Raw genomic sequence first — 13077 nt, 5'->3', positions numbered from 1 at the left:
TAATAAAAAAACTTTAAAACTTTGGGACATTTTACAATGTTAAAGTGCTATATAAATGCAAATGTAATCAACTGTGAGCCAAGTTTATTTTATCAAAGCCTTGTTATCAATATACATGCATGAAATCAATGAACAAACATTACTGGTTGTATATTTTCTGTGCATACATTAATGTATAAAGTAACAAACACACAAGCGCTTTGTTCTCCTGGTGTATTATTTGATCATACTTTTACTTGCTATAAACACGGTCTCACATACACACAAACTCAAAACACATGCTGTTCAACAGAGCAACAACCTGACGTCACAATGATGCCCCTGTGAGATACCACTAACAACATTGCGAGGCGTTTGAGATTGTAAATAGTCGGGATGATTAATGAAAAATTTCAAAAGACTTGTGCATGCCCAAAATACTCCAGCATATTGAGGAAAAACTAGACAAACAAATGAATTGGTGGCTTTCTGTTGCAAGTTAAAGAAACTCAACTTTCATAAGTTCCATAACTGAAAACGTGCTCTTTACCAAGAAATTCGTCAAATTCCTTTTTGAAATATCAGTAGCAAATCCTTATCCGCCACATGTTCAACTCATCTGCTCCAAAGGGCGATGACTCTCTTCAATAAGAAAACAATTGCTGATCTCTAACCAAATTGTTTTACTGCATGCCAATGCAAAACTACCGCAGATGCTCCTTGCCCTTTTCTGTTATTTATTTTAGATAGTTTATTTGCAACACACCCCAACTCAACAAGCCTACCTGAATCAACTTAAAATCATGTTTTCTTTTCCCCGTTCTTTATTTAATTACTTCACGGGCATTTATTACCCATCATGCTTGTTCCTCGAAAGTAAATGTAAAGGAAGGAATTTTCCCCACAATGAGAAATGTTATTTTACCTAATTTGTAGGATCTCTGTTGCTGGTTGCTGTCCATTTGAGGATTTGATGCCTTCAAGCTTTCACGTCCTCCAGTCTGTTGCAGCTCACTAGCGACAAGTGACAAATGAATTTCATTATCACTAAAAATTAGATTCAAGAATTGTGAAATGATTGTCATTTCTAGAGTCAGAATTGTAAAAATGCATGCAGAATTCTGCTACATATTGTACACATGCATACGTGTGAGCACCAATCTTTCAACATGATCCTTGATGTTCACAATCAGAGGTAAAGAACACAGGTCAATGCCATTAAAGAATATTAATTCTTGATCTCCACTGCCAAAAGCAATCATCTAAAAACTAAATCACATTGACAACTGTAACACTGTTTTGGCAAATAGGCTACTTCTGCTCCATCTAATGGTGGGGAAACGAAAAAACTATTGAGGTAGCTTTCAAATAGTTTTTAAAATGTTGTGTTTGATATAGTTGCAATACAGAAAGTAAATTTAACAATTGCATTAAATCTCTTCCAAATTGGCTTTAATTCCAGTTCAAAATAGTTGACAGGTTAACATGCACAATGACATGAATCTACTGATATTTAATGTACCAAAATGTTGTAAAGAAAAAATATAAAGAACTCAGCTTTCAGCATTTTCCTAATAACTTGACACATGATATTGCTTGAAGTTCAGCTGTAGCTCTGAAATAGTTGATGATAAATGGAAACATTATTCCCTCACTAACAGCTTCATAGTAGGCTGTTGTTGGACTTAATTCACTGAAAGCAATACAGAATTTAGATCACAATTCAGTGAGTTGGAGCAACTTGGAACATGTATCCACTGTTGTTGAGCTGTTTTCCCCCCGTCTTTATTTAACTCATAGGATCAGTTTACTTCATCCTTAACGACAGAATTCGCATGCATTTCAATCCCAAAATTACCATGTCTATGATTTGTTTTTAGTTCATTCACATGATGTGGGCATCACTGGTAATGCCAACCTTTATTGGCCAGCTGATTCATCCCCAAAGCGGGGATGAATCAGCTTCTTGAACTACAGCAGTCCATAAACTCAAGATGCTCTCAGAATGCTGTTAGGTAGAAAGTTCCAAAACTTTGATCAAGCAACAATGAAAGAGTGGTGTATACGTCCAAGTCACGGTGGTTGTCACAAAGCATGTGGATGTTATCTGCGAGGGCTTCTCAACTTGAAACACTGGTTCCTGGTGGTTAAAGATTTTTTTGGAACGGTGTGGGGAGTTACGTGAAACCCCCAGTGAGAATAACCAGCCCAGTCATCATGTAACAAATACTAAAGACTATGGGTGGGATTTTCCGGCCACATTCGCCCCAAAACCGGAAAATCCCACCCGAGGTCAACAGATCTTGCATGCCCAAAATCCACCCCCCCCCCCCCCCCGCTACAATTCCCGTGGTGGGCGGGACGGGAAAATTCCGCCCTATATATTAACCTAAAGACAAAAACACACAAACAGGATAATAATATTCTAAGACAATTAAATATATGGATTACTAAACACACACATACAGTTTATATAGAAATTACCACTTGTTTCAAAATTTATATACCAGCCACAGGAGTGGTTTCCTCCTGAATCTACTTGCTTCAAATTTATGAGAATATACTGGTGCCACATATGGTGCTTTACTGGAGTTCTGTTGGCTGGGTACCTGAGAAATTGTGTGGAGGCTTGAATGCACGTCGCAATTCAAGGCAGAGGAATACTGAAAGAAGAGACTGAATCTCTCCTAATGGTGATAAGCTCCCCTAACGATGATAAGCTGTTATCGCCATAGCGTAGCAAAGCATTTCCCAATTTCAGTACTAACGGACCAGATTCTCCAACCTCACCCATAGCTGGGATTCTCCGATCCCGCTGCAGTGAACGGAGATTTGGCTGAGCGGCGGAGCGTGAATATCTGGAAAACTCAGGCCAATATTATCAATGAAAAAGCAAAAATACAAGTGGATCTGTGGTGAAGCATTGGAGAAAAAGTGTCGTTTGGGAGAAGATTCTAAGGCGTGTTCTGTCAAGAATGGAGTTTAGAAGATTGATAATCATCTGGGGAAATTAGAGTTGTATTGGGGCAGGAGGGGATGGTCTGCCATTTGCTGTCAGAGTGGGGTGTGTCTGACCACAGTTAGCCTGTTGGTTTACATGGACTGTACTAAACGAACACAATATAGTACAAGATATATTCTGTAACTTGTGTTACCCTTAATAATCTGTGCATATTTATGAAGCTATAGGAGGGGTGAAGGAGTATTATATTATAGTCAAACTTTTCAGGTTTAATAAATGTTTATTCTTTTCTTAAAAGCTAACTGGCCGTCCTGTGACTCTGTTCATCCATTTCTCTTAAAAAAAAAATTATGGTCTATTGAGCCAGGGCTCCATTCTGTGACCTTACTGTCCAATAGTAACATCATAATATCATGGTGACAGTAGTTGAAGTTCCCCATCCAGAGTACATTCTGTGCCCTGAAACACTGTCCCTTATAAAACCAGAATTATAAGTGCAACAGCTGTTGATAATGCTAAAAGTTATTGAAATCATGGATTTTTGCAAAGGCTTTTATTGTCATTTCTGTTGCCAGCCCCAGATTTCTAGAATTCAATTTGGCAAAAATGGGTTCCGAGTTCTCAACCTTTGGGTCGCTAGCTGACATAACTTATGGGGTTTTAAATACTGTGTGCACTATATATAAATGAATTTAGGAATCCAGCTATCTGGCAACTGATAACTTTTATGTGCAGTGTTTCTTTTCTCATCATTTTCATCCCCATGAAAGCTGCATTACTCTGAACCATATCTCTTTGAGATTTCAAACTGGCACTCAAGCAGTTACAACTCCAAAGTTCCCATAACAGTTACAAGGCTTCCTGGATTTGATTATCTGGCTGTCCTACAAGTAACGAAATAAATCACATAATCTATCTATTTGAAAGTATTTTTGGCTTCATCCATAAATTTTAGAGAACTGGAGAAAATTGCAACATTTGATTCAAGTCAAGCTTAGAACAGGATTGTGACTTGCTAGTTTATTATTTAAAACTCCTTACTGGTGATGCCTGAATTAAAAGGCACATCTACAAGGCTAAAACAACATAAAACTGTTTCATGTTTGCTCCAATTCACTTTATTTAAATTTATGAACCTCATCGTGATTACATTTTTTTAAGATCAGAAATGACCAGTGGCAAATCATTTCAGCTTAAAATCTATTTTTATGCGAAAGATGTTTTACCAGAACTTCTGGCAGAATTCTGGATTTGAACATACAAGTAATACTCAAAAGCAATATAAAGGAAACAGCTGAAGGCAGAACTCAGGTAAAATAAATATGCAATTTGCCATTAATTACCAGATTGTCTTATTATGTGCTTGTTTCTGTAGTATTTACATGCAGTCCAAAAGGAATTTCAACTTTCTGATCTGAATACTTTAAACAAGAGGTCAGCACCCTCCCATGTTAAGAGACCAGTTTTTTTTAGAATGGAAATGATGATTCAATCAAGATCTGAGAAAATACAGTACAAAGAATAATGGTTCTAGGCATGGGGGAAGGTAAAGATGCAATGAATCCAGGAAGCCATTATCACTATAACTTACCAAGACATTTCTCAAATTCAGCACCAATGTTATCCTTGAAGAAGCAAAAATACAACCCACTTTTGTGCTATCAGCTGGAAGCAGTTGTTCCCCATTCTTATGCCTCGCAAAATTGCTCGCTATATTGACAAGTGTCAAGATTAAGATAAAAAAGCTAATCTCAATGATTTTTCAGAACCCCAAAACCAAAGTGCCAAAGTGTAACAGAAGCATTGACATTTTATACAAAGAGCCCGCAAAGTGGGAAGATAGTTGCAACAGTGCCTCTGCAACACAGCCTAATACTATTCTCACCTGCTGTGTTCACATTTACAAACTTCAGAGGGAGTCTGTGGATTGTGATGAGGTCAATTGTTTAACTCACCAACATATTAGCCCAGATCCTCCAATCCCTGGATCGTCAGAGACTGGATGTACGACCCAAGATGTAGTTCAGGACCCCACACGAGTCCCAATGTGCTGACCTCTGCAGGAATGTCCTGGGAAGTTTGAACTTCTGATGGATAATTCTCCTGCTCCCCAGGACCTCCCCGCAGATGTCTTTGATTCAGAGTTAGAGGTGGAGACATTGGGCAGTTCTGATGTACTTATCTGGATAGTTACCCAGATAACATTAGACAGAAAAATCCTAGTCTAACTCCCGGGGAACTACAGAACTGACCGCCCAATCACTCACACTGACCACCAGCCAATGCAACCCCTGACTCCCCACTTGACCCCCTGACCATCCATCCCCCCGCCCCAGAGTTCCTCCTGACCAACTAACCATCCAACCATGCTAATCCCCGACTACCTAACTACCCTTCCCAACCTGACTACCCCTCTAACCCCTCCACCTGATCCAAGTACCCCTTCAGACCATGCTAACCCCCAATCACGACTACCCCCACTACTCAACTACCCACTCAGTGCCCAACACACCAGCCGCCCATTCATCTGCCACCTTACCCACTTACCTCAGCCATCTAACCATTCACTCATTCACTAACATTCACACTGAACATTTAAACTCACCTTACGGCAGATAGTTTCACAAAAAGGGAATGTGTCCAACCTTCCCCTCCAACACTTCTCTGTGCGATGGGGTTCTCGGATGGATTTGGTCCTCCACATTTCTGGATAAGCTGGGCTTGGAAGACCCAACCAGAAATGTGGAGCTGCGTTACAGCACAAAAAATTATGGTCAGAGCGGTGATTGCCGCTTCTCGGAAGATCCAGGCCAATATTAAGGTGATACAACATACAGACAGAAGATTATTCAGATCATAAACTAAGCAGCTCAGATTGTTGTGTCATATTAAATGCCAAGAAAGCATCATCAGTTTCTGCACATAAAAGGTTGCTTCTTAAGTGACTGTTTATGTGGCATAATCATTGACAACTGCTAATCAGAGAATAAGGAGATTATTCAGGAATTGCTGTCAATAATACAAAAAATGTTATGGTCTAGACATTATTCCAGGAGTCATAAGCCTGTCATGGGCAGAATGGTAATTAATTGATAAAGCTTCAGAAAGAAAGCCATTCATACACACTTCCTTGAATCCATTGTTCTCTGCTATTTGCCAGTTGGCTCAGCAACAAATTTGTCTAGGCCTGAAATGTATGAACTCCAGCATACAAAGGATGAATTAAACCACTCTGACTGATCAGCCCAATTTCTTTGAGCAAGCAGATTCTGAGTTAACATGAGGCCCAGAATTTGCTGCAATTGCAGCACATAGCAGCAGGAGCTGAGGGTTGCACTGTCTTCCTCACTTTTCACCTCCAATTATTTTTGCGTCGCAAATACTTGGAACTCAAAAACGGATATCGGCAGTGAGGTCAATGGGGCATCTGGGGATTTTGGGGAATGAGAGGATCATTAATCTATCTCCTTAAAAAATGATACAGAAGGCTAGAGAACGGCAAAGGATAAATGAGATGGGTTAGAGTCAAATGATGCAGAAAGAGAGCAAAGGCAAGGTTGGATCAAGAGAAAACAAGAGACAGAAAGGAAAAGTAATAATTTTTTTTTAAAGCTTCTGGGAAGGAGTGAGACTTCACGATTTCAACTGTTCCTTTTCTAGGCCTCCAATCGCGGGAGTGGCTTTTCAGAACCATAAGTTGCCCCATTATCAGGGTTCTTATGTCTTGAAGCAGCAACACAAAATTTCGGCAGCGCATTTAGTTCACATTTATGGTGCAAATCCATCAATTTCTTGACGTTCATGAGGAGGTCAAAGGTGAAATTGCATTTTTGTGCGGCTACTGGCAGAGCACCACAAAGCACACAGCAATTTGTGCCAACTCATAACTCATGCCACGTCTCATCATAAATTGCTAGGCATTTTACCCATTAATAATGTCATGACAGTGAACTTATGACTTTTCCAGTAAAATTTGGTCCATATATTGAAGTGTTGCTGAGTTTATTTCATTTTTGATACTGACAGACTCACCGCTGAGAATATAAAGAAAATCAATCTGGAAAAATCTTAGCAAATATTTTTATGTTAGATTTCATTTGCAATATACAATATACTAAAAACTTAAGATTTATAACTACGCCTTTGACAAAAAGTTCTGAAGTGTTTTACAGTGCCTCATTTATGGAGGACAAAGGCGAGAAAATCAAGGCTGCCATAAATATCAAATCCAATCGCCTTCCCATTCTTTAAGTTAGAACAGGTAGAATTGGAAGAGTTGTATTTAGAGTTCAAAAATGCAAAATTGAAGCACAACATGAGATTTGGGTTAATGGGGTGCAAGTTACTACGTTGTAAAATCATATATGCGTGTGTGCACAGACAATTTGAGTTTAAAGGCCCCCAAATGCAAAAAAGTAATTAAGTATTTTTTTCAGAGCTGTCTTCCTAGACCAATAATGTTGCAAAGGTTTTTATCAATGATGAAGTCTTTATATTACATTATAGGAGCAAGAAAAGCCCAATTGTAAAGTTCTCTTGGCAGAACTGCCTATAACATAATCCTAGCAACTATAAAGTGTATGGCAAAAACAATTTAGTAAGAACACAGAACTCTTTTGACCCAATGGCATAATGTGGTGAGCTGCAAAGTGTTTGCCAACCCTCCTGGATTGAGAAGGAGTTGCCTGAAATGGTGGTTAGATCTTCCCAGACACTGTTGCATGCAACCTGGGTGAAACTAAGTCATACAGTGAACAAGCAGTGACCATGCAACAGAGACAGTGACGGCACTTTGGCAGGCAGACATGCAAGCCAATTGATGAGTGGGGATGGTTGCACTGAATTCTGTGAGAGCACTGTATTTGATTTGATTTATTATCACATGTATTGGTATACAGTGAAAAGTATTGTTTCTTGCGCACTATACAGACAAGCATACCGTACATAGAAAAGGAAAGGAGGTGCAGAATGTAGTGTTACAGTCATAGCCAGGGTGTAGAGAAAGGTCAACTTAATGCAAGGTAGGTCCATGCAAAAATCTGATGGCAGCAGGGAAAAAGCTGTTCTTGAGTCAGTTGGTACGTGTTCTCAGGCTTTTGTATCTTTTTCCTGATGGAAGAAGGTGGAAGAGAGTCTATCCGGGATGCGTGGGGTCCTTGATAATGCTGGCTTCTTTTCCGAGGCAGCGGGAAGTGTAGAGTGTTAATGGATGGGAGGCTGTGATGGATTCGGTTTCGTTCACAATGCTTTGTAATTTCTTGCGGTCTTGGGCAGAGCGGAAGCCATACCAAGCTGTGATACAACCAGAAAGAATGCTTTCTGTGGTGCATCTGTAAAAGTTGGTGAGAGTCATAGTGGACATACCAAATGTCCTTAGTCTTCTAAGAAGGTAGAAGCATTGGTGGGCTTTCTTAATATAGTGTTGGCATGGAGGGACCAGGACAGCTTGTTGGTGATCTGGACACCTAAAAACTTGAAACACTCAATCATATCTACTTCATCCCATTGATGTAGACAGGGGCATGTCCTCCACGTTGATGATTATCTCCTTTGTTTTGCTGACATTGAGGGAGAGATTATTGTCGTAGCACCAGTTCACCAGATTTTCTATCTCATTCCTGTACTCTGTCTCGTCATTGTTTGAGATCCGACCCACTACGGTGGTGTCGTCAGCAAACTTGAAAATCGAGTTGAAGGGGAATTTGGCCACACAGTCATAGGTGTATAAGGAGTATAGTAAGGGGCTGAGGACACAGCCTTGTGGGGCTCCGGTGTTGAGGATGATCGTGGAGGACGTATTGTTGCCTATCCTTACTGATTGCGGTCTGTGGGTTAGGGAGTTCAGGATCCAGTCGCAGAGGGAGGAGCCAAGGCCCCGGAGTTTGTGAATGAGTTTTGTAGCTTGGAGATATCGGCAGTATCATGGCTGCAATAGTAACCATCTTAGGTAAGTACTTGTCATAACTATCAACTCCTTTTTCTGTTTGTCTTCCCAACTCCATGCTTTCAATTTTTGCCATTTTTCCTATGGCCGGGATATACTGCCACCGTTCAGGATGGGTGTGTTTGGTTGCGCAACTGGAAAATATTATGAGAAGCCCCTAACTGCATTTCCCAGTGACGCAAATACAGGATGTAATTGTGTCCTCCTCCTGTCAATTATGGGCCTTGATTCCCACCATCCAACATAGGAATGTCATTATAATAAATTTGCACCTTGTTATCGGGCATATGCATATCCACATCATTGGGTCATACAATTGGCAAAACATTTCAGATTGAGCATTCTTCTCCAGTTGAGACAGTTCAATATCAGCTGCATTGTCACGCTTGAAGTTTGGCTTCTGAGGCAATTATTGTTAGAATGCAACCGGTGACAACTCTGTATTGGATGTAATGTGACCAATGGTAACAAGCTGTAAAAGTCAGCTGACCCAGTAAACCATGGAACCAATTACAGAATGATGTGACGGTCAGCTGACCAGCGACTCACTATAAATAAGAACCTGTTTGGAATTGTGGGGAACTTGGATTGGCCCAGGGCGAGGTTCCAAGTTTGGAGTAATGAAGTTTCTTCATTAAACCCTTTCTTTGATTTGTAAGTTGGAGTAAGTTTTGTTTTATATTTTTATCTGCATTTGAAAAGTTCCTTCTGAAGAAACAATTATGCCCACTCAAGCAACACCAATTCCAGCGAGTGCCAATGATTGGTTTTGCTGTGTTAAGCCTTTGAATGCTGACTTCAAAAATCAACCAAGTGTTTATGGAACCGCCAATTAATTTGAATTCATAACTAGAATGTTGGGCCATGAATTTAAAAAGCAAGAACTTTTTTTTAAATAAAGTGTTAACAGCAAGTGTCAGATACAAAATTACTACATAAACTTCCAAAGATTATGTTTTGGGAGACAACTCATAATGCTAAATCATCAACCTCCTTTTGCTACTGACCTCAAGCTGCTACTGTTGGCTTCGTCATTGAAAGATTTTTCACATCCAGCAAAGGCTCCTCCCCAGAAAGGATGCTGCAGTAGGCCTCGCCAATTCAGCCTATGACATGAGATGAAAAACCTTTACTCATGGGCCAATACAAGTGCTAGGTTTATGTAAGCTGTGAAAAGTTCTAACGTATTTCTCGTATGCCCAAACCATGGGGCTTCCTTTTTCAGATCTAATAAGTTATTTCTAAAACCTATAGGGATTTTATGACTTTATGATTCTTTGATTTGATTTATTATTGTCACATGTATTAGCATGCAATGAAAAGTATTGTTTCTTACGTGCTATAGACAAAACATACCGTTCATAGACAAGGGAAACGAGGGAGTGCAGAATGTAGTGTTACAGTCATAGTTAGGGTGCAGAGAAAGATCAACATAATGCAAGGTAAGTCCATTCAAAAGTCTGGCAGCAGCAGGGAAGAAGCTGTTCTTGAGTCGGTTGGTACATGACCTTAGACTTTTGTATCTTTTTCCCGGCGGAAGAGAGAATGTCCGGGGTGTGTGGGGTCCTTTAATTATGCTGGCTGCTTTGCCGAGGCAGCGGGAAGTGTAGACAGAGTCAATGGATGGGAGGCTGATTTGCGTGATGGATTGGGCTACCTTCACGATCTTTTGTAGTTTCTTGTGGTCTTGGGCAGAGCAGGAGCCATATCAAGCTGTGATACAACCAGAAAGAATGCTTTCTATGGTACATCTGTAAAAGTTGCTGAGAGTCATAGCTGACATGCCAAATTTCCTTAGTCTTCTGAGAAAGTAGAGGTGTTGGTGGGCTTTCTTAACTATAGTGTCGGCATGGGGGGACCAGGACAGGTTGTTGGTGATCTGAACACCTAAAAACTTGAAGCTCTCGAACCTTTCTACTTCGTCCCCATTGATGTAGACAGGATTTTATCAGAATAGATCAGATTTAGTCTTCAAAAACATAAATGTACATTGTTTCTAAATTGATTATTACTTGGAAAAATCGATGTGTTTGAGGTGATTCATGTCTCTGGCTCAGTAGTATTTAATCTGCATTACAAAAATCCTACTAATTGATGATTATGGTCTGGGGTTGTACCATTCTCGGGGGCACCATTACTTATCTGGGCGTTGTCACACACTGGGAAACACCAAATATTTCATATTGTCACCGGAATCGATCTTTGCTTGATGTGCAGGACCATGTTAGATAAGCTAACCAACTTCCTCAGCAAGATCTGCAATTGACTTATCCTCACACCCAGCTACTGCAATTATAATATTAGCATGGAAAAGGGATTGGCTAACTAATATGAAAGAGTTGGGATAAATTAGTCATTTTCAGGTTGGCAAACTATAACCAAGGGTTCAATGCTGGGGCTTCAACTATTTACAATCTATATTCGTGATTTGGATGAAGGGACAGAACGGGTGGGATTTTCCCGTCGGCAGAATCTTCCGGTCCAGCCAAAGTTGACCCATGCCATACGTTTCCCAGCGGTGGAATGGGCGAGCCATTCAAATTGCCATTGACTTTGGCAGGTCCAGACGATCCCACTGGCGGCCAATGGTGAGCCACCTCCGCTGTGGGAAAACACGCTGCAGGAGGACTGAAAAATTCCGACCAATGTGCAGTCGCAAATTTGCTGATTTGTGAACAGGTGTGAAAGCAAATTAAAATCAATCTATAAATAGAGAAGTAAATAAATTATGAAAAGGTTTTCTAACAAAATGATAATCTAATAGTAAAATATTCAAGAAACCTACCAATCAACATTCTATAATCATCTGTTGCCTTCATGTCCTGATATTACTTCACAGAAAACCAATTTCTTTTACCACCTGTTGTGAATGAAGATTAAAGCCCTCGGGCCATGTCCCAACTCCATTACCTTTTTGAAGGGTCTTTCTGAAGTAAGTCTTCAATCAAACGAAGAAATTCAATGGAAGGCTTTTGCCCAGTTGATTCTGACAGAGAATAAAAATGTTTTAAACTTCTTGGCAAACTGTCTAGAAATTAATGAGTTATAATCACAAAATACAAATTTGATACTGAAATATTCTCTGCTTAAAACTAAACAAATCACACAGTTAAAGCTTAAGAATACAAACCTATGAATATACGAAATAGGAACAGAAGCAGGCCATTTGGCCCGCTGAACCTGCTCCACCATTGAACAAGGCAATGGCTGATCTGTTTAAGTCTTGAATTCCACTTTCCCATCTACCCACACTAACCTTTGATTCCCTTGCCTAACAAAAACCTATCTACCTCCATCTTTAAAATATTCAATGACCCTCCGCCTCCACCATTTTCTGAGGCAGAGTTCCTAAGTCACACAACCGCCTGAGAGAAAAAAAATCTCCTCATCTCTGTCCTAATAGGGCAACTCCCTTAATTTTAATACAGTGCTCCCTCGTTCTGGACTCACCTACAAAGGAAGACCTCCTTTCCACATTCACTTTGCCAAGACCATTCAGGATCTTATATACTTCAATCAAGCCACACTCTCACTCTTCTAAACAGCAGTGGAAACCCCATCTTTCATCATAAGACAATTCATTCATTCCAGGTATCAACCCAGTAAATCTCCTCTGAACCACCTCTAATGCATTTACATCCTTCCTTAAATGAGGAGACCAAAACTGCACATTCAAGAAGTTGTCAATTATTCCAATCAAGTCACACCAAACTCTGCAAACTACAGCTGGACTCTTAGTTTATTTGGGTGCTCTGTATGTGGAAACTGTGAGCAGGAAATTAGGACTGTAAACTAGCTACAGCACTTAATTGGACAACACTGACCATTAAAATCAGGTGCTCTTGCTCTGAAAGGCAAATTGTCCTGCAAGATAATAGATGGAAGCAGAAACATGGGCAAAATGGCCTGTGAAATCTTGCTGTGGAAGGAGCAGCAAAGGAAGTCATTCTTTTTCAGGCACACCTGGGATCTTATTTTGGGGCTTGTGTGAATGCCTGAAAGCATTAAAATGTTTTCAGGCAGTCATACAAGCCCCAAAATAAGTGAGCTTGCCCTCTTTGTGGAAGTTTATGGCACATAGAATTTGGTGCTGAGGATGAGAACACATGTGTTTTCTTTCCACTGCAGCCTTGCATTACAATACAGGTGCAGGGACAATGTACCACCCTGATGACTTTTACTGAGTACTTAT

At 40.1% G+C, this 13077-nt stretch overlaps 1 protein-coding gene across 1 annotated transcript in view; it reads right to left on the bottom strand.

Moving 5' to 3' along the window:
• Positions 1 to 13077, bottom strand: part of ulk4 (unc-51 like kinase 4) — a 381891-nt gene that overhangs the window by 356776 nt on the left and 12038 nt on the right. Inside the window, exons 8-10 of the mRNA XM_078229306.1 lie at positions 11796 to 11871; positions 9893 to 9991; positions 905 to 993 (exon numbers count right to left, since the gene is read on the bottom strand). Coding sequence (XP_078085432.1) covers positions 905 to 993; positions 9893 to 9991; positions 11796 to 11871 — 264 coding nt within the window. The remainder of the gene's footprint in view (positions 1 to 904; positions 994 to 9892; positions 9992 to 11795; positions 11872 to 13077) is intronic.

The sequence above is a fragment of the Mustelus asterias genome, chromosome 2 (assembly GCF_964213995.1).
Source record: "Mustelus asterias chromosome 2, sMusAst1.hap1.1, whole genome shotgun sequence".
Classification (NCBI taxonomy): Eukaryota; Metazoa; Chordata; class Chondrichthyes; order Carcharhiniformes; family Triakidae; genus Mustelus; species Mustelus asterias.
The sequence above is the reverse complement of the archived record's forward strand: the minus strand, read 5'-3'. Positions and strand labels throughout refer to the sequence as shown.